The 21,838-nt window shown below is 45.9% G+C and overlaps 1 protein-coding gene across 1 annotated transcript in view; it reads right to left on the bottom strand.

Moving 5' to 3' along the window:
* RAB10 (RAB10, member RAS oncogene family) overlaps positions 1-13,973 on the bottom strand; it is a 77,139-nt gene extending 63,166 nt beyond the window's left edge. Inside the window, exon 1 of the mRNA XM_037893726.2 lies at positions 8,027-13,973. Coding sequence (XP_037749654.1) covers positions 8,027-8,153 — 127 coding nt within the window. The 5' untranslated portion in view covers positions 8,154-13,973. The remainder of the gene's footprint in view (positions 1-8,026) is intronic.
* Between the last annotated feature and the right edge of the window lie 7,865 nt (positions 13,974-21,838).

The following is a 21,838-nucleotide window of genomic DNA, read 5'->3' as shown; positions in this document are numbered from 1 at the left end:
CCAGTGCTGGGTTCACTTGCTTCGATATCTTCAGAACTGGTTGTTAATCCAAAGGCAGAACAAGGGTCCTGGATTGTAAGGCCTCCATCACAAGCACGTCCTAATGGTATGGACCCCAAGATGTTGGTGCTTAGGTCTGAGCACTGGTCAGGGCAACAAGCCCCCCGAAGCAAGTTAGACAGCTCCAAGTAGAGGGACTCAAAACACTGCTTAGACCAGGTCTTTCAAATCTAGATCAGCCTTAGTACTCCCAGTGCCAACAAAGATCAAGCTAGTTTAACTACACAGTAGGTTAAATTATTTCTGTTATCTAACTCACTCACTACTAAGTGGGCAGGGGAGGATAGTGGGGGAGAAACACAAGCTCTTCAGGCATGAAAAGAAAAGGTCCCTACATCTGTGGCTAAATGCACAAAGGAAAATTGTAACATGAAACTACAGACCCATGACAACTAGGGATGTAAATATTGTTTTTAAAAGTTAACCATTTAAATGATTAAAATTATATCATTTAACCAGTTAACCACTGGGGCCAGGGCCACTCTGGCCAGGGCTGCTCCGGCTGATGCAGCTGGGGTTAACTGTTAGGGTGGGTTGTTAACCGGTAAGACTAATGCTTACTGGTTAACTCTACTATTTTACATCCTTAATGGCAACCTCTACTCCAAGTTTCTCCGCACAAAGGAAGGGTTCTTGCAGCACCAGGCTCTTCTTTCCCCCACCCTGAACAGGAGCCATCCAGTCAGTCTTTAATAGGGTTTACTAGATGCTCCTTTAGCTTGCCACTTAAGTTTACTGAAAGCTGGATAGTTCATAAATATTAGGCTCTAATTTCAAGTAATAACTACTCTAAAAAACACTGAGGTGAGGAGCCCAAGCTCCTCATTATGCCTATTACAAAACACCACAAATTATTTTCAAGCCTAGAGCAGGAGTGTCAAACTTACAGCCTACATGACATTTGGAATATCCAGAATCTGAGTTTTTTGTTTTTCAAATAGAGTCTTAGCCCTCATGGCTGCTGAGAGTCTTCAAGATGTGAACTGGATATAACAGTGATATCTGTTGTGGATACAGACTAACACGGCTGCTACTCTGAAACCAGTGATATCTGACTAGGTCTGCAGAGAGCCTGAAACAACACCTCAGAGCTGTGAGCTCTCCTGCGGGATGTCAACCTGATAGAGCCCAACAACTGCTGAATGACAATGTTTACTATGGGTTTCAAAGTAGCAGCCGTGTTAGTCTGTATTCGCAAAAAGAAAAGGAGTACTTGTGCCACCTTAGAGACTAACATTTATTTGAGCATAAGCTTTCGTGAGCTACCGCTCACTTCATCGGATGCATTCAGTGCATTTCCACTGAATGCATCCGATGAAGTGAGCGGTAGCTCACGAAAGCTTATGCTCAAATAAATGTTAGTCTCTAAGGTGGCACAAGTACTCCTTTTCTTTTTGCAATGTTTACTATATAAATTAAATGGAGGGAATGGAGATAAGGCAGGTTGGAACTGCTGCAGGGAGGGAAATCAAGAGAACAGGGGATACTCAAAGATATCAAAAAGGGGGATAAAAGGATGAGGAAGGAAACAGCAGTGGGCCTAAAGGGAAGCAGGTTATCCTCATAACAAGGCACTGAACAAATCAGACAGTTACTAAATAAAGGCCATATTCTCCACCATCAATCTCTGTGAAAGCCTCCTACAGAAATCAGTGGACATTCCACTGTGCCTTGTGGATAGCATGCAAGTCTTCAATTTGTAACTTGGGCCATGGACCATAACAAAACAGAATACAGCCCTCTCCTCTGCATGAATTTGATACCCCTGACCTAAAGAGCATGAGGAATTAATAGAGTCATTAGCAACTGGAGAGATGAGATAGTCTACAATCAACAGAAGGCAACTGAATTCAGAGTGGCAGGCTTAGGGGTTTGTCTACACAGGGAACTATGGCATCATAACATGTGCAGTTACTTTGTAACAAGAATCTTTACTCTGGGAGTTATGTCAGTATAGCTACAAAGTGATGTACTTACTAGCAGTCATACTGTTGAAGTTTCCTTGTGGACAAACCTTAAGAGACGCTCCTTCCCATGAGCTCAGTGTCATTTGAGTATGGTTAGCAAATGTGGATTTGTTTGACTGAAACTAAGAGGTGGAAGCCGAACGAGCATATTAGTATGAAAGGGCAGATACAAGGTCAGTAAACCTCAAACTGGGGACACGTGTTCCAATGGTACTTAAATTTTCAGACCCTGGGGACAATTTACTGTTTCCCAAAATTCAGAGCAATCTCCATATGAAACTGCTCAACTACCATCAAAATGAAGTTATCACTGGTTCCTTCCTTCACCCCAGTTCTTCATGGGGCCCTTCCCTCACAAGTGCTTAGAGCCACGATGGGGATGAGAAACCTAAGACGGGGGGGGAAAATCATTATGCTAGTTTGATTTTGATATCCAGGACTCATTTTGTCTAGATACAAATTCTGACCAAAGCTTAGCTTGACACCAAAGAAGATGCTTGACAATTTTGGAATGGACCTTAAAGCAAGCTACTTGTTTAGTTTTCACTCAGTATCTTCTATGAAAAGACAAGTACTCCATACTCATAAAATACAGCTACTTCAAGGAGTATAGATTAAAGAATGGTGTTATGTGGAGTACAATTTTGTACACTGCCTAATGCTTTAGCTTTGGAACAATCAGTACTATGATTTAGTTTTCCTGGTGTAGTTTAATACATGTTTACCTCTATCATCACTTAAACTGGAGATATGGTTTCTTAAGATAAATAGAGCCTTTTAGGAAACTCCCCTCACTACAAATAATGCAGAGAGGAAGAAGAGAACATTAAGGGAAGCATTTTCATTAAGATCCATGACAAAAATATTTGTTAGTCTGGATAAAATTGAGAGGCACTCAGAAGGGGATACTTATGCTTGCTTGCATTAGCATCAAATTAAAATCAAGGGTTTTCCCCAGATCTAGTTTATTTTTTGTTTATGTGCAGTTTGCTAATGCAAAAATAATAATAAAAAAAAACACCTGGTCAGTTTCACTGACAGGTTCTCATGCACCAGAATAACTGTTTCAATTCAATTTAGACATGTAAGCACAAATTTTGTATGTTACGTTCTGTGAAACACTGACATCCTTCCAAAATTGGCATGAAAGCATACCCACCCAGACACAAGATCTATTTGCCCATGCTCATGATATAAACACGTTTTACTCCCTGAACCCAAGCAGTTTTTCACTAAGTGCAAGCAGAAATTTCCAAGGTTGTTTTGCAATACTGACACTAATTTGACTGTATGTAAATATACTCTGTACAAACATACTCCCAAATATTAATTTACTTCAACTTCCATGCTGACTGAACAAAGCTGTCTGCACTGGGCTATTTCTGGGGGTTGGGGGATGGTGGGTGAGCTAATAAAACTATTGTGCCATTAGTTCAGTGCCACCAGTAGCAGCAATAATGGAAGTGCTAACATAGAAAGTCTCTAGAGAGCGGTTTAAATTTTAAACATCTTTTTAATCTTGCTCTGAATAGGTCTACACTATATGATGGCTTACCACACCAGAGATCACCATCACCACACTTCATGTACACCAATCATGGCTATTCCTCACAGAGCTGATCCAATAGTAGCAATAGTGGGGAATTTGGGGAAACAATGGAGACAAAACCAAAGTTACCAGGAGACTTATAGTTAAAGTCAAAATAGTAATCTCTGCACTAAAGAATACAGGACTGTTAAAAAAAATAAGTGTGCTTTATGACAGATTTTTACTCCTCCCATAGGGTATTCACAGCCTACTTTAAATAAGTCCCAAAGCTTTTGAAGATAGATTCCCTGCTCTATTCAGGGAGGTTATGACGACCTAGGGATTCTGCAGGAGAGCTTATTTATAGCACCTCTAGCCATGGTAATAAAGTCTTTCACATATACACAAAAGTTCAACTAATGTTTCAAGAATGAACTAGATTGAGTGCTTTGTAGTTGGTTGCTAAAAGCAATAAAGTATACCAAATTATAGTCAGTTAGCTATCGGCAACCATGTTTCATCCACTCTTAAATATGATAAGGCTCTGATATAATTTAAGTAGATAAATAAGCTATAGTTCACCTTACTAAATCGATACAAACTGGGAATGCACTTGTTACTTCCTTACTGAACCATGTCAAAGGCTGTATCTGCACTGAGCTTTGCTGAAAGGCTCCCACCATTGCTGCAGAACTGGTACAGCACCTCTCGTGCTACCAGCGGAAGTTCTCACATAGAGGCTGACATCATCATAACCACCATGTCATATAGATCTGTCAAACACTTGTGGGCTCCACACCAGTATTATACCAATGGAGAAGATTTTCAGAGAATCTTTAGTGCAGGCAAGGCCTAGGATCTACAACTGAAAGTGTTAGTGCATGATAATCCATTTTCAGACAGATTACTCAGCCATTTTATACGTCAACACAATTCACCCTTCAGAGTAGCGCTTGGGCAAGTGCAAGACGACCAATGTTTTAATGCACCTTAGGTTTTTCCATAGTATGGGTGGGCCACATCTTAAGAGGAGTTGCATGGTCCACTCCTACTCTATTTGCATTCATTCAAAGTGCATCCCTTTCATGATTTCAAAACAATCAAGCAGTAAATAAAAGTTTCCTAGATGGAAAATGTATTTTCAGCCATCTTTAGCCACAATTTAGCAGTCAGAAGCCAGCACTATGTAACAAGACAGCTTTTCACAATCCATTAGCAACTATTCTACAGACCAATTTGAGAATCTCACATGGTCATAAAAGAAGTTCTGAATGCCAAATAAAACCTGGATTATTAGTTCACATTAGCTTTGAGACCACACATCAATTCATTGGAGTTGGATTTTGTTCTAAAAATCACTGTTCTATGCATTCCAGGAGCACAAATTAGATATATAGTGTAGGATTTTCAGAAGCACCCAAGTGATAGGAACACATGTCCTATTAACTTCCAATGGGATTTATGCTTCTCAGTCTGCACAATCGCTATGTTCTGGAAAATCCTGTCCTTGGACTCTAGATGTGCCTAAGTCACTCCAGGCAAAATTAAAAATCCCATCCATGGACTCTAGAACATAGCTATGGTGTAGACCAGGGGTGGGCAAACTTTTTGGCCCAAGGGCCACATCTGGGTATGGAAATTGTATGGCGGGCTCACAAAATTGAGGGTTGGGGTGCGGGTGGGCTCCAGCTGGGGACACGCGCTCTGGGGTGGGGCTGAGGGGTTGCGAGTGCAGGAGGGTGCTCCAGGCTGGGACAGAGGGGTTCAGAGGGCGGGAGGGGGATGAGGGCTGGGGCACGGTAGAGCATCAGGCTCTGGGCAGCTCTTACCTCAAGCAGCTCCCAGAAATAGCGGCATGTCCCCCCTCCGGCTCCTAGACAGAGATGCGTCCAGGCAGCTTTGCATGCTGCCTTGTCTGCAGGCACCACCCCTGCAGCTCCCATTGGCTGCGGTTCCCAGACAATGGGAGCTGCAGGGGCAGTGCTTGGGGCAGGGGCAGTGTGCGGAATCCCCTGGCTGCCCCTATGTGTAGGAGCCGGAGAGGGTGGGACATGCTGCTGCTTCTGGGAGCCGTGCAAAGTGGGGCAAGACGCCGACCCTGCTCCCCGTCTGGAGCAAGCCCTAGACCCCGCTTCCTGGCGGGCGCTCGAGGGCCAAATTAAAACGTCTTGAGGGCCAGATGTGGCCCGCAGGCCATAGTTTGCCCACTCCTGGTGTAGACAGAAGCACAAGATAGCCCAACACTATTAATCTCCAGTACCTCAAAACTGACAATTTGCTTCCAAGGATAAACTTTTGCCTATACTCAAGCTACTCATAAGGCTTCGACCAGTTTAGAATCTCATTTATAAATGCCTAAACATTGTGTTAATAATGCATATTCTCTGTGGCATGACTAGGACAGTATCACCACTACATATCACCAATTCCTTAACTGAACATTAAAGGGCTTGAACTTGAAACACAGACTAAACAAAACTCCACTTTCCACCACCAGGGAAAGCAACCAATGCTTAGTCCAATGTAAACTCAGACAAATGCATATCAAGTGACAAATATGGGTTAAATAATTAAATTATGACCCTTGTAATGAAATAAAACACAGCATTGAACAATTCTACTTTCCTTGGATGAGGTGTTATGAAAGTTTGAGTGGGAACATGGGCTATAAAAATAAAGCAGCTAAGAGCTTCAGGCCAAGACAATTGAGTTGCTGCCTAACCACCATGTACATCTCAACTATCTTTAGCTACTTAGGAATCTTAAATACCAAATATACCTTCCTAAATTACACAAACTTCAGTGATTAAGAAAGCACCATTTCTTGCGGGACTTTTAGGGCCACATCTGAGCTTTGATTGATTAGAGATATAGCAGACTTAACAACATAACATAGAACAGTGGTGCCTAACTACACTTATAGCTACCACTATTGATACTTCATGTTTGTATGACTGGTACTATATGTTTCCCTGGCCTAGAAGAGCAGCAGTGCTGCCAGTCACTCAAGTCTGCACACTAAGCCCTACAGAGCTTAATCCAATCCAATCCAAACATCAGTCTCATTTCCAAGACTGAACTTCTGAATCAATTAACTTCTGCTGCATGTGGTATGCATCTGTATACGCTGCCTGCAAGTAAGCACTGGCAGATACAGTAGCGGTCCTGTTAAGTTGGTACAGCTGATCAAAGAGGATCACGCATTCAGCCCAAGACAGTACATGCAGTTGATGACCACGGGAAAGAAAAAAAAAATTTCATAATGAAACCTGTTTAATGGGGAAGCGTCTTGAGGTCAAGATCTGGTCAAGAGCACAGCAAGATGGGGAGGGAAGATCTCAGAACACACCTCTTTTCCTTAACAATGGATATGAAAGCCATTTTGAGGGAGGGTTTGCACACACAGATATAGGGATAGGGTTACTCCTGGGGGAATTCTGCACCAATTAAACATTCTGCAAAATCCGTATATTTTGTCAAAACAACACAATAAAAATCACATCACTTTCAATTATTTTGGTAATGTATTTCAAAATACCTGTCAGAAGTGTGGTCTGTACCAATACAGACAACAATAGATTGAGGAAATGTTGCCCCACCGCGCCCGGGACTGGAATTTGTAATTTCCACCAAAGGAGCATTTAAGTGGAAACTACAAATTCATCAGGAAAAAAACAGAATTCTGCAGGGAACATTATTTCTGTGCAAATTCTGCATTGCGCAGTGGCACAGAACTCTCCTGGAAGGAATAGTGTGTGCTGCTGACAGGACTTCCATGGGGCTCACCCACTAACAACAGAGTGAGGGTGGCATCATAGAGAAACAGTGGGTCTCCCCAGAATTCACCTAGTCTTACCAGCCACTAGTGGAAAGGATGTTGGGGGTGAGAGAGAGAGTGCTGGGTTCCCAGGGGGGTAAGGAGATTTCCAAAGGTTATTCACAGATGCTGGAGATGAAGCTGGCACTAGGATGCACATAAGGAAATGTAATCACCCCTGGGAGGGGAGTGGGCCAAGTCTCTCTGGAAGCACGCTCCAACGGTGGAGATTAACGAAGGATCTCACCCAAATAACGATGGCAGAAAACATAACGGGGCAAACCAATTGATAGTGGCAAGATGTGTGCGGTTGGGGTGGAGGGGAGACGTGATCAGGTCAACGGGGCAGGGCGCCTTGAGGACAGGAGGCTCCGCTGCTCGCTCACGGGTGGCAGAGATGAATGTGGGGGTCGGTGTCCCAGTCACTCCCTAGCAGGCGAGGCAGGGCGGGTGGGGGTCGGTGCGGCAGGCCCCGCTCACCCACCGAGGGCCGAGGAGACGAAGGGGAGGATGCAGCCTCCCTCTCCCCGCGCCCCGGCGAGAATCAGGCTCCCCGGAAGGCGGAGATGATGGGGGAGGGGGGGGGGGCCCCCCGTCCCTCCCCGAGGGCGGAGATGAAGGGGGAGGGGACGGGAGGGGGCCCCGCTCACTCACCGATGGTGGAGATGAAGGTGGTGTTGAAGGCATCGTCGGAGAAGCGGAAGAGCACGCAGGTCTTGCCGACCCCGGAGTCCCCGATCAGCAGCAGCTTGAAGAGCAGGTCGTACGTTTTCTTCGCCATGGGGAGCGCGGCCGCCGCCCGCTGCGGGCTCCCCCGTCCCTGCCTGGGCCGCTCTCACTCAGGGGCCCCGCGGGCCTGTGCAGCAGGGAGCCGGGGCGGCCCGGCAGGGCGGCGGCCCGGCGGCCGGTGGGGGAGGGGGCGGCCGGGGCGGCACAAAATGGCTTCCCTGGCGGGGCTGCCCCTGCCCTGCGCGGCGGGGGGCGGACGCTCCTCGCGCTCTCAGGCCAGGCAGGCGGCGGCGGCTCCCGCGCTGCTCACGGGGACGCTGCTCCGACGGCTGCCCCTGGCCGCATTCCCTCCGCGCCCGGCTCCGGCGCCCGCGGACTCCCAGTCCCAGGAAGGCGGCGGCGGCGGCTCCCCTCAGTCTCCTCAGGCTGCGCGCGCCGCTCGTTAAACGCACAGGCCGCGAGGCGAGGGGCAGGGCGACGTGCGCGCCGCTGCCCTCTGCGGGGCCGACGCAAAGCCAAGGCCGCGGAGGGGCGGGGCCCGAAGCTGGTGCTCCCCCGAGCCGGGAAAGAGAGCGGCGCGCGCCGCCGCCGGACACCTAGGACGGGGTGACGCAAGCACTCTCTTTGTCGGCGTGGGAAGCGGGGCCGCGCGCGTTCGCGGAGGGAGGGGGCGGAGCCTTGGGCGAGGCCGCGCTACCCCCTCCTTCCCTCACCGTGCCTCTCCTCCGGCTAGCGCCGCCGCGCAGCGGGCGTGGCGCGAGGAAGTCCCGCCCCCGGCCTCTGATTGGCGTTCACCTCAAAGACGTCGGAGCTGATTGGCCCGCATCGGTAATCCATCGCAGAGGTGGGCGGGTTGCGTGCGAGCGGGGACAGGATGATGTCAGCGTGGCGCAGGCGCGGGGAGGCCTGCGGGCGCCCGCCCCCTCCCCCCAGCCTGAGGGGCTGCGTGGGCCTGAGGGAGGCTGCGGCCCGCCCTTTCCCCGGCTGCCCCCTGGTGCTGGTGGCTCTTAGCCCGGGCCTGGCCTGTGGCGGGCTGCCTGAGCCCCGCTCTGAGCGGCCTGGGCCTGCACTGGGCCCGTGGGACGGGACGAAGCCTTGTGTGTGACCCGTGGCATTTTAGGGGGGTGAGGGCTTTGAACTGACCCCTGCCCTGGGGCTGGGGCTCAAAGTCTCCCCCGACCCCTGCGCCTGCTCTTGGCCCCGTTACCTGTGTCCTGGGGCAGCCCGAGGGGACCAAAAGTGGGGCAACGTCACGGCACCTGCATCCCGCCATCTAGAAGGGACCCTGACGGGCAATGAGTCCGCGAAGCAAATGGCCGTGCAGAGACGGGCGAGAAACCCTTCGCCCTGCGGCACGTGGCAGGCGCTGGGGGCACTTGGCAAGAGAAAAGCTTGTTAGGACTTTGAACTGAAGTTACCACAAAACAGTCCCAGAACTGGAATATTTTGAGAATAACCGAGAGCCTAATCAAGACTCATCCGTGCAAGGTCATATAGGTTAGGGGAGCTGCCCGTCTGCAAAATGGTTGCCCAGTGGCATGTGCTTCCAAAGCACTGGTGAAAACTGCTGAACTGGGCTCAGATTGAAAGAGAGATGCTGGCGCTTGTTTCTGACTGTGAACAGTTTCATAAATGCATTTACAAGTAGAAATCAGTCATGGTAGAAACAGATTGGAAGCCTCTGTCCATAGTTTCATAGATGAGCCAGTTGTGATCAGCTCAATAGAACATATCCAAAATAGTTCCTAGGCAAGATCTTTTTGTAAAACATCCAATCTTTATTTAAAAATTGTCAGTGATGGAGAATCCATCACAATCCTTGGTAAATTGTTCCAGTGGTTAATTACCGTCACTGTTAAAAATGTAGGTCTTATTTCCAGAAAACCATTGTGCAAAGAACTCTATAGACTTCAAGGACTGATAGTGAAATTGCACAAGTACATAGCACCTCAGAGTTACGAACACCAGAATTACAAAGTGACCAGTCAACCACACATCTTATTTGGAACCAGAAGTATGCAATCAGGTAGCGGCAGAGACCAAAAAAAGGCAAATGCAGTACAGTACTGTGTTAAATGTAAACTACTTTAAAAAAAAAAAGGGAAAGTTTTTTAAAAATTGGCAAGGTAAGGAAACTGTTTCTCAGCTTGTTTCATTTAAATTAAGATGGTTAAAACCAGCATTTTTCTTCTGCATAGTAAAGTTTGAAAGCGGTATTAAGTCAGTGTTCAGGTGTAAACTTTTGATAGAACCACCGTAATGTTTTGTTCAGAGTTACGAACATTTCAGTTACGAATAGCCTCCATTCCTAAAGTGTTTGTAATTCTGAAGTTCTATTGTACTTGTTAAATGAGAAACTTAGTTCAGAGAGGGAGCTTCTTATTACAGCAGACATGTTTTTAAAAGTTTCCATAAATAGTGAAAGTCAGCACTGCAGGAATAGGAGTTTGAAGGAAATCTGACTCAAGCACTGCCAATTTCTGAAACAAAATTTGACAAGCTCTGAGAAGAAACACAAGTGACGCAACCTCCCAACAGCTTGATGGATGGCCAACCGAAAAAGCCCACGTTCCTCCAGCATAAAAACATGCCGTGACTATGGTTATAAACTGCTGCATATGATGAGATTCTGTACAAAGGACTTTGTCTCATAATAATACCCATTACAAGGGCAGAATTGCTAAGAATAATCCACAGTGTGCATCTGGGTTTTGCAAAGTATAAACACAGAGTCCAAGATATCCTATTCTGGCCATTGAAGTGTGGAATCTACAATAAATACAGAATACAGAACCTGATCATCCATGGCTGGAATCATGAGATTGACTTAAAATTGTGATATTTGAAAAATAATAAATTTGGGGTTCCTTTTGACAGATGTCCAAGAACATAAACAGCTGAAAGGCATTTTCCAGGCCATGGCAAAACAAAACTGTGAGATCTACATCAGCTCCCTAGCTGACAAAGCAGAGGACAACCTAACGAACGACAATCTGCATCTTGCCTACAGAGCTATCATGCACCTGACTGGACCCAGAAACAGCCTTCTAACATCCTCATGCTTTTAGAATGGGTTTTCCATCTCTCCAGGACCTTGTCTCTCAAGCAGGGAGAGCCGTCTGATTACCGAATAGCATGCTGAACAACAGACCTGCTGATGACTGTCTAGAGCTATGTGACCTGTCAAGCCACTGCAGATCTAGGGATGAACACTGATCCTTTGTCACTCGAAGAAGTACGAAAGACCGTCTAAAAGTAATGTAATGGGTGTGCTGCTGGACCTGATGGTATTCCATTTGAGCTGCTCAAGGGTGCTGTGGAACCAGTGAGCATCAGCCTGCCTGCAGCAACTGTTCTTAAAAGTGTGGGCATCAAAGTACCAGCAGAATGGAAAGATGGCATCTTAATGTCCCCGTACAATGGCAGAGGATCTCACAGTGAGTGTGCCAACCACAGGTCAGTTTCATTGCTGATCCCTGAAAAGGTCTTTGGTCACATTCTGTTTGGTAGGATGCAGCAGCTCTTTAACAGACATCATTGTCTACAGCAATCAGGATTCACTGTAGAGCAGTAAACAATGGACACTGTCCACACCCTCTGTCTTCTGGTTGAGCTGCACCGAGAATTTAACTGCCCAGTTCATGTGTCGATGCAGTTTCCATGTATCGACATCAGTACAGCTTTTGATTCAGTCAACAGGTCAGCACTTTGGCTCTCACTGAAAGGAGTTGGTGTTCCAGATTTCTGCTGTCTGATGCATGAGTACAGGTGCAAGAGTGTATATTGGTTCATAGCTTTCACCACATTTCTCCACAGTCAGGTGTGTGGCAGGGATACATTCTTGCACCCCACACTATTCTGTTGAGCTGTTTACTGAATATTAGGACTTCTTGCTCCACGTGTTGGAATCAAGCTTGGTCAAGAAGTGGCCACCAACCAAGATCACACCAACGATGCTGCCTTGCTTGTGGAGAAGTCAGAGAATTTCAGTCCCACCATCCAAGGTCTCCCAGACACTGCCCACACCATGGAGTTGAACATCTCCTGCCAGAAGACCAAGGCCCAGAACCTCGGAGCTGGATGGCCAGAGCACCCGGTGCAGGTGGGTTGAGTACAGTGGAGAGCCCTGATGAATTCATCTACCTAGGCTGCAAAGAGAGTTCAAACAATTGTGGCAAATTGGACATTCTTTGATGAATACATCTTTCCACTTCCTGAATGAAGTCCATGTCTTGCTTATGGATGCGAAAATGTCTTTGTGCTAAGACAAAGTTCAGAATTTATCAAACTTACGTACTACGTGTATTGCTATACGGGTCAGAAACCTGGACCCTCTTACAGGCAGACGTGGAGTGGTTAGAGGCATTCCATATGTGCTGTCAGCACCAAATCCTGAGCATAAAGTGGTTTGACTTTGTGCAAAATGTCACGATCTTAAACGTTTCTGGCCTTCCTTCAGTCACTCAGTATATTCAAAAGCAGCGTTGCATGCTCTTCAGCCACGTTGCCAGAATGGACAAAAACACCCCAGCACACCGTGCTCTCAGACTTTCCATTGACATTCAAAGGGGTGCACACCCTGACCCAACTTGCCACTGCCACGAGGCCACCCCAAAGATTTGTGGATTTACAGGACTGAGCCAGATTTGGGAACTTACTAAACAATGCCTGGTGCAGCGCCATCAACCATGGTCGCTCTGGCTGGTGCAACAGTCCTTAGTAGGCTGTTTGGTTATTTTATTTTCATTCTGATTTCTGAGCTTTGAGGGTGCACTCTAGGTCACATTTTCAAGTTTTTCTCCACAACTAAAAGGACTAGAAACTTACTTTAAAAAAAAAAAAAAAGCTGAGATTTTCAAAAATCACTTGTTTCTGGGAGCTTTAAGCTAAACACCAAATATTGTGAGGATTGGCAGCCGCACATACAGTTTGTTTTAGCAATTCTCTGTGATATATCAGCTCAAGCACCACATGCCAAGTCCTTATGCACAATCAAATGGGTTAGCAGAAAAGTCAGCACAAATAACAAAGAACTTAACAGAAAAAAATGGTAGATGCCAGGGATCCATGTGTCGCATTGTTAGTACATCACAATAGTCCTCACAATGCTTTATTAGGATCAGCTGTTCAGAGATTTATGGGCAGAAGATTAAAACCTTGGTGCCAACATCCAACAAGCTTCTTAAGCCAAAGACCGTTAACCTTAAAGTAGTTAAAGATTTATCTGCCAGGTTACTGGAATGGAAGAAATGCTATGAAAAGAATGCCAAACAACCCATTGCAAGTGAGAGAGAATGTTAGATTTCAAACAGAAGATGCCATGTGCCCCAACGTTATAAGTTATAACCATCCATGAGTGGGCCAGCCTATAGGAGAAACAGACATCTGATCAAAACCAAGAACATCACCAGCTGTTCCTAGAATGCTATTTACAGTGTTCCTGTGCTGACAGAAGCAACACGTGCCTATCCAGTCACTGCAATGAAAAAACACCGGGACCAGCAAACATAGGCTACAGGTGTCAGGTCCACTCATGAACTAACAGGCCAGTGCAGAAGGAACTGCTTTGTAATCAGGAAGTGGATGTGTGATCAGAAAACCCTGGAGTTAGTTCAGTAATTGTAGATATTGACAGATGTCCAGTAAGAAACAGAGTAATTCTCTCATCTGGCAGGATGGTTCAGGTAGCTACTCTGACCTCCGTACTGAATGTCTCTATGTGTTTTATTAATTTGCTATATTGATTTGTGGTTGTTCTCAGCTGATGTTATGTTTCATTTGCGTTTGGTATTTTTTAAGGGAAGGTATTACAGTAACTACTGGAGTCAGTCCATACAGATTCCTGTCCCATGACAGAATTATAACCTTTTGGAACCTGGGCCCTTCTCGTGTGTCTGGAGCCAGATCAGTTGTCACGTTTGTTATGCCCACTTCACCTGTGTGCTCTATCCCCATTGCCTTACCAAGCAGCTCAGTTCAAACTGCTTCACCCAAGTGCTCAATTCCTAGTGCCACACCCAATGGCCAGATCCCCACTGTCCACCGTACCTATGTGCCTAATGCGGATAGCCTAGCCGTGCGGGGAGAAGGGGGGAATTTCACACTGTCACTCCCAACTCTCATCCCCAGCTGTCACTTTGAGCTGCCACAGAACTTTCTAGAACCTTCTGTCCAATTCTTCCTAACATCACCTGCAGCTAGCTCCCTGCTCACAAATGCTCCAGAAGCTTTTGGCAGTTTCCAGTTGCGACGTACAAGCCCTTCCCTGGTTCATGAGACATCACCAAAACACTCTGCATGTTGTCTGAATAGCAGAGGAAAGGAAATTAATGCCACTGCATATGCATCCTCATTACATTTCCACTTACCTGGCCCGTGCTGCAATATTCTTAGAACACCCTGGTCTTTCTGCACCTTCTGACCAGGAGAACAGCTCCATAGCAACACTGCACACCAGTTTACAGAATACAAACCATGGATATGGCTATAGACTCAGATGCCGTACTCCAGTTTTTTTCTGCTTGATTAAAAATCAGGTTATTCCCACGATTTAGTAACATGTTTTGAGATCCATTTGAATGAAAGATGCTATATAAATGCAAGGTTGTTTTAATTTCTGAGGAAGGTAGAGACTGAAGGAAGTAATGAAAGACAGGATGGAGACCAATTTAAAAACACAAGAATGGTGGCCTGCACTGGCTTTCCATCTTCATAAAATATTTGTGTATGTTTTGGCATTGCTTCACCATCCTTTCCAACCAACCCTAAAAGTTGCCAAATGCTACCAGTGTTTTACTAGAGGGATGTTTTATCAATGGCAAAATAAGCCAGCACTTGGATGATGCAAGAACACCCATTGCAAACTCCAATATGATTTTCACCTTATTCTTTTTATTTGGAAAACGCTTTCTGCAGCAACCTTACCACGGTATGCCATCAGCTTCAAACAGGCCTGGCAATGGTGGAAATCCACGGGGAATAAAGAGCCATTTGATGTATTTGAATGTTGACCCGGAATTTGCAACAAACACAATAAAGCCTGTGTTCCTTGGAAATAGAGAGAGACTATCTAATTTAGTTTGCTACCTAGATACCAAGGTGATGTTCTTATGTGATAGGTGCTAAGTGCTGATTAAATAGTTTAAACTGAAGTAAAAGAAGATTTGCCAGTCAAATAGAGGCAGGAAGGGCCCAACAAAGGTCATACAGCGTCCAACTGGAGTTTGACAAAGGGTCTCAGTTTCCTAAGCCCATATTTCTGCACAGTCATCTATCTCACTATGATTTCTGAAGAGGAAGTTCCTGAGGCAGATGATTCAGCAAAGCTCTCCCTGGTGACAAGCATCTTGTTGGAACATGTTTTAGGAGTTTTCTGTGCTCCACATCTGCCAATTCAGAAATCTCTAGGTTGGATGACAAGAGCAGCCTGGAAGAATAACATGGATTTTTCCCCTGGATTGGAGACTTCAGGGACTTCATGTTCCCATGTATCTTGATGACTGGATGTATCTGTATGGTCATCCCCATTCAAGACATTCAGATGCTTTATCTGCAGATGAAAATCTCTGCCCCAGTTGCAGCATTACTTATGGTAATATCAGGTCATGTTACCACAAGCTGCCTGCAAGTGAAGGAAGAAGCTTAGCATTGTTATCATTAGTGCTTTGCAGAGCCAGTCACTGCCTTGTTTTCACCATGGAGGGAGAGTGAACTAGTGATTAGAGCAAGAGACTGAGAAACACTACTTCTAGCCCAGCCTCTGACCTCTGGGCAAGTTACAGTACAGCCTCTCTGAGCCTGTATAAAATGGGTGCTTACCTACCTCACAGAGATAGTATAAGGCTTAATTAGTTATTGTTTGTAAAGCACTTTGAACTCCTTAGATGAAAGGATCAGTATAAGTGCATATTAATTATCATTAACTATTAATAGTTACCTGAAAATAGGGTGCTAAAATTTAACCCCAGAACTATGTAGTAAAACTAAAGATTCTTAGGGTGCCTGGAATAATTAGCATTGAAGGGATGGTAGGTACTGATGGCGAAAAGAATCAAGTCCTGGCAATGGCCTAAACTTCATTCAATAATGAAAGCAGCTTGGGGAGTGGGGGAAAGTGGGGTAGGGAGGGAATTCATCTTAAGCGCCCTGTTTATGTCATGCTTTTAAAAATTGGGTTCTGCCTCTTTAAATTGCATCTTGCTGGTAGAGTGAATTAAATCCCATAATCTCTTTTAGCAGCAATGCTGACTAGTTTCCTTGCAGACATTGCTCACATCTGCATTGAAACCCAGATCCAAGATGAAAGCCAGGAGCTTCCCATCTGCTTTTACATAGCCTGCCTTGTGTTTTAGCCCCCAACCATGAGAGAAGCAGGGTGAGGAGAGAAACAATAGAGTGCCTTCCAGCTGCAGTTGCTTCACATTGTCTCTTGCCAAGGGTTACACTTGCAAGACTAATTGGACTGTGAAATATAGAACAACTTGGAGGGTTATCAGCAGGAAGGTTGACTACTGACCCACTTACTCCCAGTGATGGATTGGTGTTCATGGTGTAGGAAAAAACCATTAGATTGCTTTTATATTCTGCAGCCTCAGTGGTTTCATTCCACAGGTAAGGAAGTAGCCATGTAAGGATGCACAGAGGGATTGTACTTTACCCAAGGTCACAGAGGAAGACTGTGATAGAGGCAGAAGTAGAAACCTCAATTGCTGACTCTATGTATAATGTGTGTCACACACACATCCCAAGAGGGCCGAATTCAGCCCTGCCAGAAGCAGAAGTAGCTTCCATTGATTTCATTGGGAGTTGTACCCATTTTATGCCCAAATTGACATACCATAACATCACTTTGTCACACTCATTTTGCATGCCCAGTGAATACCAAATCAATGCAAGTTACACTGCTAAGCCAATTAAACCCACATACAATTGACAGACCCATACAATTTACACCATCATTTATCTTCCCAGTGAATTTGGCCTAGAAGTTTTACATTGAAATTGATTAGACTGACCTTATTTTTTTTTAAAGTTTCATCTTCCTGTGAAAGAACTGTTCCAGACACCTATAGAATAGGAAACACTGTAGGGTATATAGGTAAAACTGTATAATGCACAAAAAGTCTACAGGATTGACAATAAAAAGAGGCACCACAAACGGTGTCATTCATCATGCCATTTTAAGCCTTGAAGATCATTTTGACAGTGGGTGGTTTCCTCTAATTACATATCTGTGGGTGGTTAAAAAGTTGAAGCTCTGTGCTCCAACAGAGTTGGCTTCCTATTGAAAGACATCATCTAATTATAGGAAATCAGCTGCCTGCAAACGGATCCATCATAAATCCAGGTTCTAGTTTAATCTGCATTATTATTAAATAGGGCTGAGTTTGCCTCTCTGATATCTCTCCATCCTGAGTAGGGGAACTTTGTTTCTGTGATAAGAAAATTCCTCTGGGCACCATTGAACATTGTGTTCTAGGACCACAACTTTCTCCCTCCAGAGCTTTGCTGTTTGTTTCGCAGAAGTCAGACTCACGTCAGTGAGCATACACAGGGCAGGTCTGTATCTATAAATGCTGAGAACATCACAACAAAAGGAGCCCCCAAAAGAGACCACCGAGAGCAGAACCACCCAAACTTTGTCCAGCCGAGGGTATTGTATTGACAACTTGTCAGAAACTTCAGGGCCGTAACTAATGTGCAGGCAATGGTACTGATTGCTGCTGTCTTGCTCTTTAACGTGAGGGTGTGGCTTGCAGGGACAGATTCCAACAGGGAATGTTCTGTCTTGATCTAAGTAGCCAGATGGGGCTCCAGAACGGCGAAGACCTGGACACACGTGTCTCCCTCACCTCAGCCTGCTTGTTTGTCTTGTCTTTTAGAATGTAAGTTTTTTGGAGCAGGAACTGTCATTTCTGATATGTTTGTACAGCACATGGCGAAGTGAGGCGTTGACATATTATTAACAGTGTTTGTTAATGTTACCATCCATGCTCATGGTGGCTGTTTGACATCGCAGGACTTCCAGACAACACAGCGGTAAATTCGCTGATATATACCTGTGCCCTGTCTATACTAGTGCTTCACTGTTGGTAGGAAATATTAAGAAAGAGCTCAGTGTAAACAAAGGCCATTGTTTCAGCACAAAACCCCATCACAGGAGAAACCAAAGAAGGAAACATTTAAAGGCGAATTGAACAGTTGGTATTTAGTAGCTATCTTCCCCTCTGTGGTCTCAGTGTGTCTCTGAGGATTTGTGAAGAACACGAGTCCCATCTTCAAAGGGAATCGTAAATCCTCCAAGAGTTTAAAGTCACTCTCTCATAACACAGGAGAGTCTTACTATCTCATAAACAGTGCAAAGTAGGATAAACTTTTCTTGGACTTTTCTGCAAGCAGATCCCAAAATGTTTTGTAATAAAGAGTCAGGGTTTATCTTGAGCAGGTTTTAGAGGTGTGTGTTGGTAGAAGGTGCTAGCTAGTATGTTCTAACTAACATTCTAAAACTCAAGTATAGTTTTTAACCTGTCGTCAGCTCAACCACTCTTAGCACGTTCAAGCCTAAATTAGTGTTTTAGAACATTAGTTAGAACATGCTAGCTAGTACCTGCTAACAAGGCACCTTTAAATTCTAGTCAAGATAAAACCATTGATAAATGCTAAATTATTCAAACATGTTGCAGATCAGTTTGATTGAGTGGCCCAGTGCTGTGCCCAAGGTGCAGGTTCTATGGGAATTCCAGGCATGCAGTGAGAGTAGGATATCGGACTGGAGAGCCAAGAGGAACAGTGCCCTTAAAGGTGCCTGTTTTACGCACATTTCTCTCATCTGCTCATGCTGAAATCAGAGCCTAGACACTGACTGAATGCTGGCATCTTCTCTCCATGTGTGGCCTGATTTCAGAGGAGCTGAGTAAGCTGGCAGCCCACCTCTGTACAGATTGAGGCTGCACCAGGTTAACACAGCATGGGGGTTATATTGGATCTGCGGCTATGCACTCACCCAGCGACTTATTCTCCCTTCTTTGTCTTTGTCAAGGAGCATGCCAGCCATTAGTACTCTAATAAGGAATCCTATCCGTTAATCCTGTGGTTCCCAAACTTGTTCTGCCGCTTGTGCAGAGAAAGCCCCTGGTGGGCCGAGCCGGTTTGTTTACCTGCCGCGTCCGCAGGTTTGGCCGTTCGCGGCTCCCAGTGGCTGCGGTTCGCTGCTCTAGGCCAACGGGAGCTGCTGGAAGCTTGTTCTTGCACAAGCGGTGGAACAAGTTTGGGAATCACTGCATTAATCAAATCTTGTCTGAAAAACGCCCAAGTCACATGATGATACCTATCAGCCTGTTACCAGCAGTGAGATAACAGTCTTCCTTTCCAGCCTGTGTGATTAATCTTCTCCTTTGTTCCCTGAATTGCATTCTTTCCATTCACAGATGGCTGATGTCATCCTTTTAAGAAAGTGAGACATCCTTGGGAGAGAGTTGCATATATTGAGACGATGGCAATTTGGTTCAGACCCCAAATGTAGATTTTTATTAAATGCTTTTTTGCAAAACCCAAGGAGGGTTGTTTGAAGGAGGAAGTAGGTGTCGGTGTCCAGTCTGAGGCGAGGGCGTCAGGAGGAGGAGGAGAAGTTCAGGAAGATAGTTGCAGACAGATAGAGCAGCTGGACAAAGGTAAGGAGAAGGGCATGAGGGCTATTTCCCCTCAGAGGGAAACATCTCATAACTGATCTGCTGAAGCCCCACAGGGAGGATCCTGCAAACTGCCTGGACCTGGGATCTGACACGGTTTATACGACACCGTCTGCCCCTTTGTAGCTTCAGAGGAGAAATTCCACCCCCCATACAAGCTAGTTTACAACGATGATGTGAAAGGAGAAAGCACATGAGCTACGGTACAGAATCAATCACTGATGACATGTAGCTGCATGTCCTGCCCTTCCCCCTCCCAGGCAGACGGCTTAGACTCACAAACCTTTTCTCTTCCACAAGGAGTGGAGGGGTGATCTCTGCCAGCTGTCAATAAATGTATAATATGCACCGTGAGCCCCTTGGGGCAGGGTTCCTATCTAAGAGGAAAGTACACAACCTTTCTGGGCAGACGGAGACGGAAAGATAATCCAAAACCGGCTTGACATTTAACCACACCCCATTTTGGGAACAACCCCCCACAGTCCCAGGCAGTGTTAAGGATAGGAGCGGGGTCTATTGTTTTCTGCAGAAATGAAAGCAACATCGTATTTGCATGTCCCCCTGGCTCCCTGTCAATTCTGGCACCTCTGTCGTCCCCCCTTCCCCGGCTATGCCCCCACATCTGTGGTGAGTGCAGCTGCCAGGAAGTAGGACTAACCAAACATGCCCACTCTAGTGTCTGAGGAAGCACAGCTCTGCACTGTATCACCGTGGATATGGAGGCCATGAAGATAGCAATGGGTGAACATCCAAAGAATTGGAGCTTTGGGCCAAATGACTCTCTGGACTTGGTCCAAATTCTCTCAGCCTCTTGGATTTGTAAAATACCTGCTGGAAGAGGTTCTCTTGTGAGATGCCCAGGACTTCCTGCTGCTGGTTGGCTGGAAATGCTACTTGAGGGGCCTTTCCCACTATTCCAGGACTTCTGCTTCCTCTGAAAGTGCAGGCGAGGAGAAGTGCTGGGCATCATGTTACCATAAAGATACTGGCACGTTGGGCGTGGGGTGGGGACTTGCCTACAAGGAGAGAGGAAAAGAGCTAGACCTGTATAGTTTTGCTAAGAGACAGGTAAGCAGAGACAAAGGCCAATGTTTCAGCCCAGGAGTACTATAGTTAGGGTTCTATCCATTGAAGCCCATAGTCTATGGGAGCTGCCTGTCCTTTGCCTAGGAACGCAGGAATTGCCAGACTGGACCAGACAATTGGTCAATCTAGTCCAGTCTCCTGCCTCCAATAGTGGCCAGCACCTCGGATGCTGCAGCAGGAAGCCCTGGGATATCCTGGTTGCTTTATGCCCTGAAGCATGAAGGTTTATGTCGCTTGAAAGCTCTGGTTTATTGAGTTAATATTTACTCTGATAACTCTGGGTATTCTTGTTATTCAGACAAGCAAGCAGTCCATTTTTTGATCCTACTAAGAGCGCCTTTAAGAACCAGGCCACTTTCTTTCAGATGCTTTTGCAGGTATGGTAACGGTACCCAGGCTAAGGCTAACTATCTGCAGGGCGTAACCCCCGAGGAAGGAGAAGAGTCACGTCTGTGGTGCACTGGGGGAGAATTAGGAGGAATGGGAGGACTCTGAGCAAAGGGAAAATGTAAACTGAATAATAAACTACAGACCCTGACGCTCAGCCTAAGCTGAGGAATCCTTTCTCATGGGACCTGGTGGAGGCCACAGGGCTTGGGTCATTTAAGTCTCCACCGAACAAAAAGAGAATGGACTGTACAGAAGCAGAAGATTGTAGGAAACTATCCTGCACTGCCTTCCACTGCGGGGATTGGGGGGAATGTGTGGATGGGACCTAGGGCTGGGAAAGCCCTTTTACCGTCTATGAATCTGTGAATAGGAAAATTAAAGGGAGGGGAGAGAGAAATGAATGGAGTTTTAGCAACGGGTCTTTATTTGATAAGGTCCATTTCCCCTCCCCTGTGGGGTTTTACAAAGGAGTATGAGATCTAGGAATAAAATAGCTGCTTGAAGAATCGCAAAGGGCCAAGCAGGGTGAATCTTGAAAGCAGCCCTTGTCTTCCCAGCAGCGCCGGGTGCATGG

Source organism: Chelonia mydas, chromosome 3, assembly GCF_015237465.2.
Source record: "Chelonia mydas isolate rCheMyd1 chromosome 3, rCheMyd1.pri.v2, whole genome shotgun sequence".
Taxonomy (NCBI): domain Eukaryota; kingdom Metazoa; phylum Chordata; order Testudines; family Cheloniidae; genus Chelonia; species Chelonia mydas.
The sequence above is the reverse complement of the archived record's forward strand: the minus strand, read 5'-3'. Positions and strand labels throughout refer to the sequence as shown.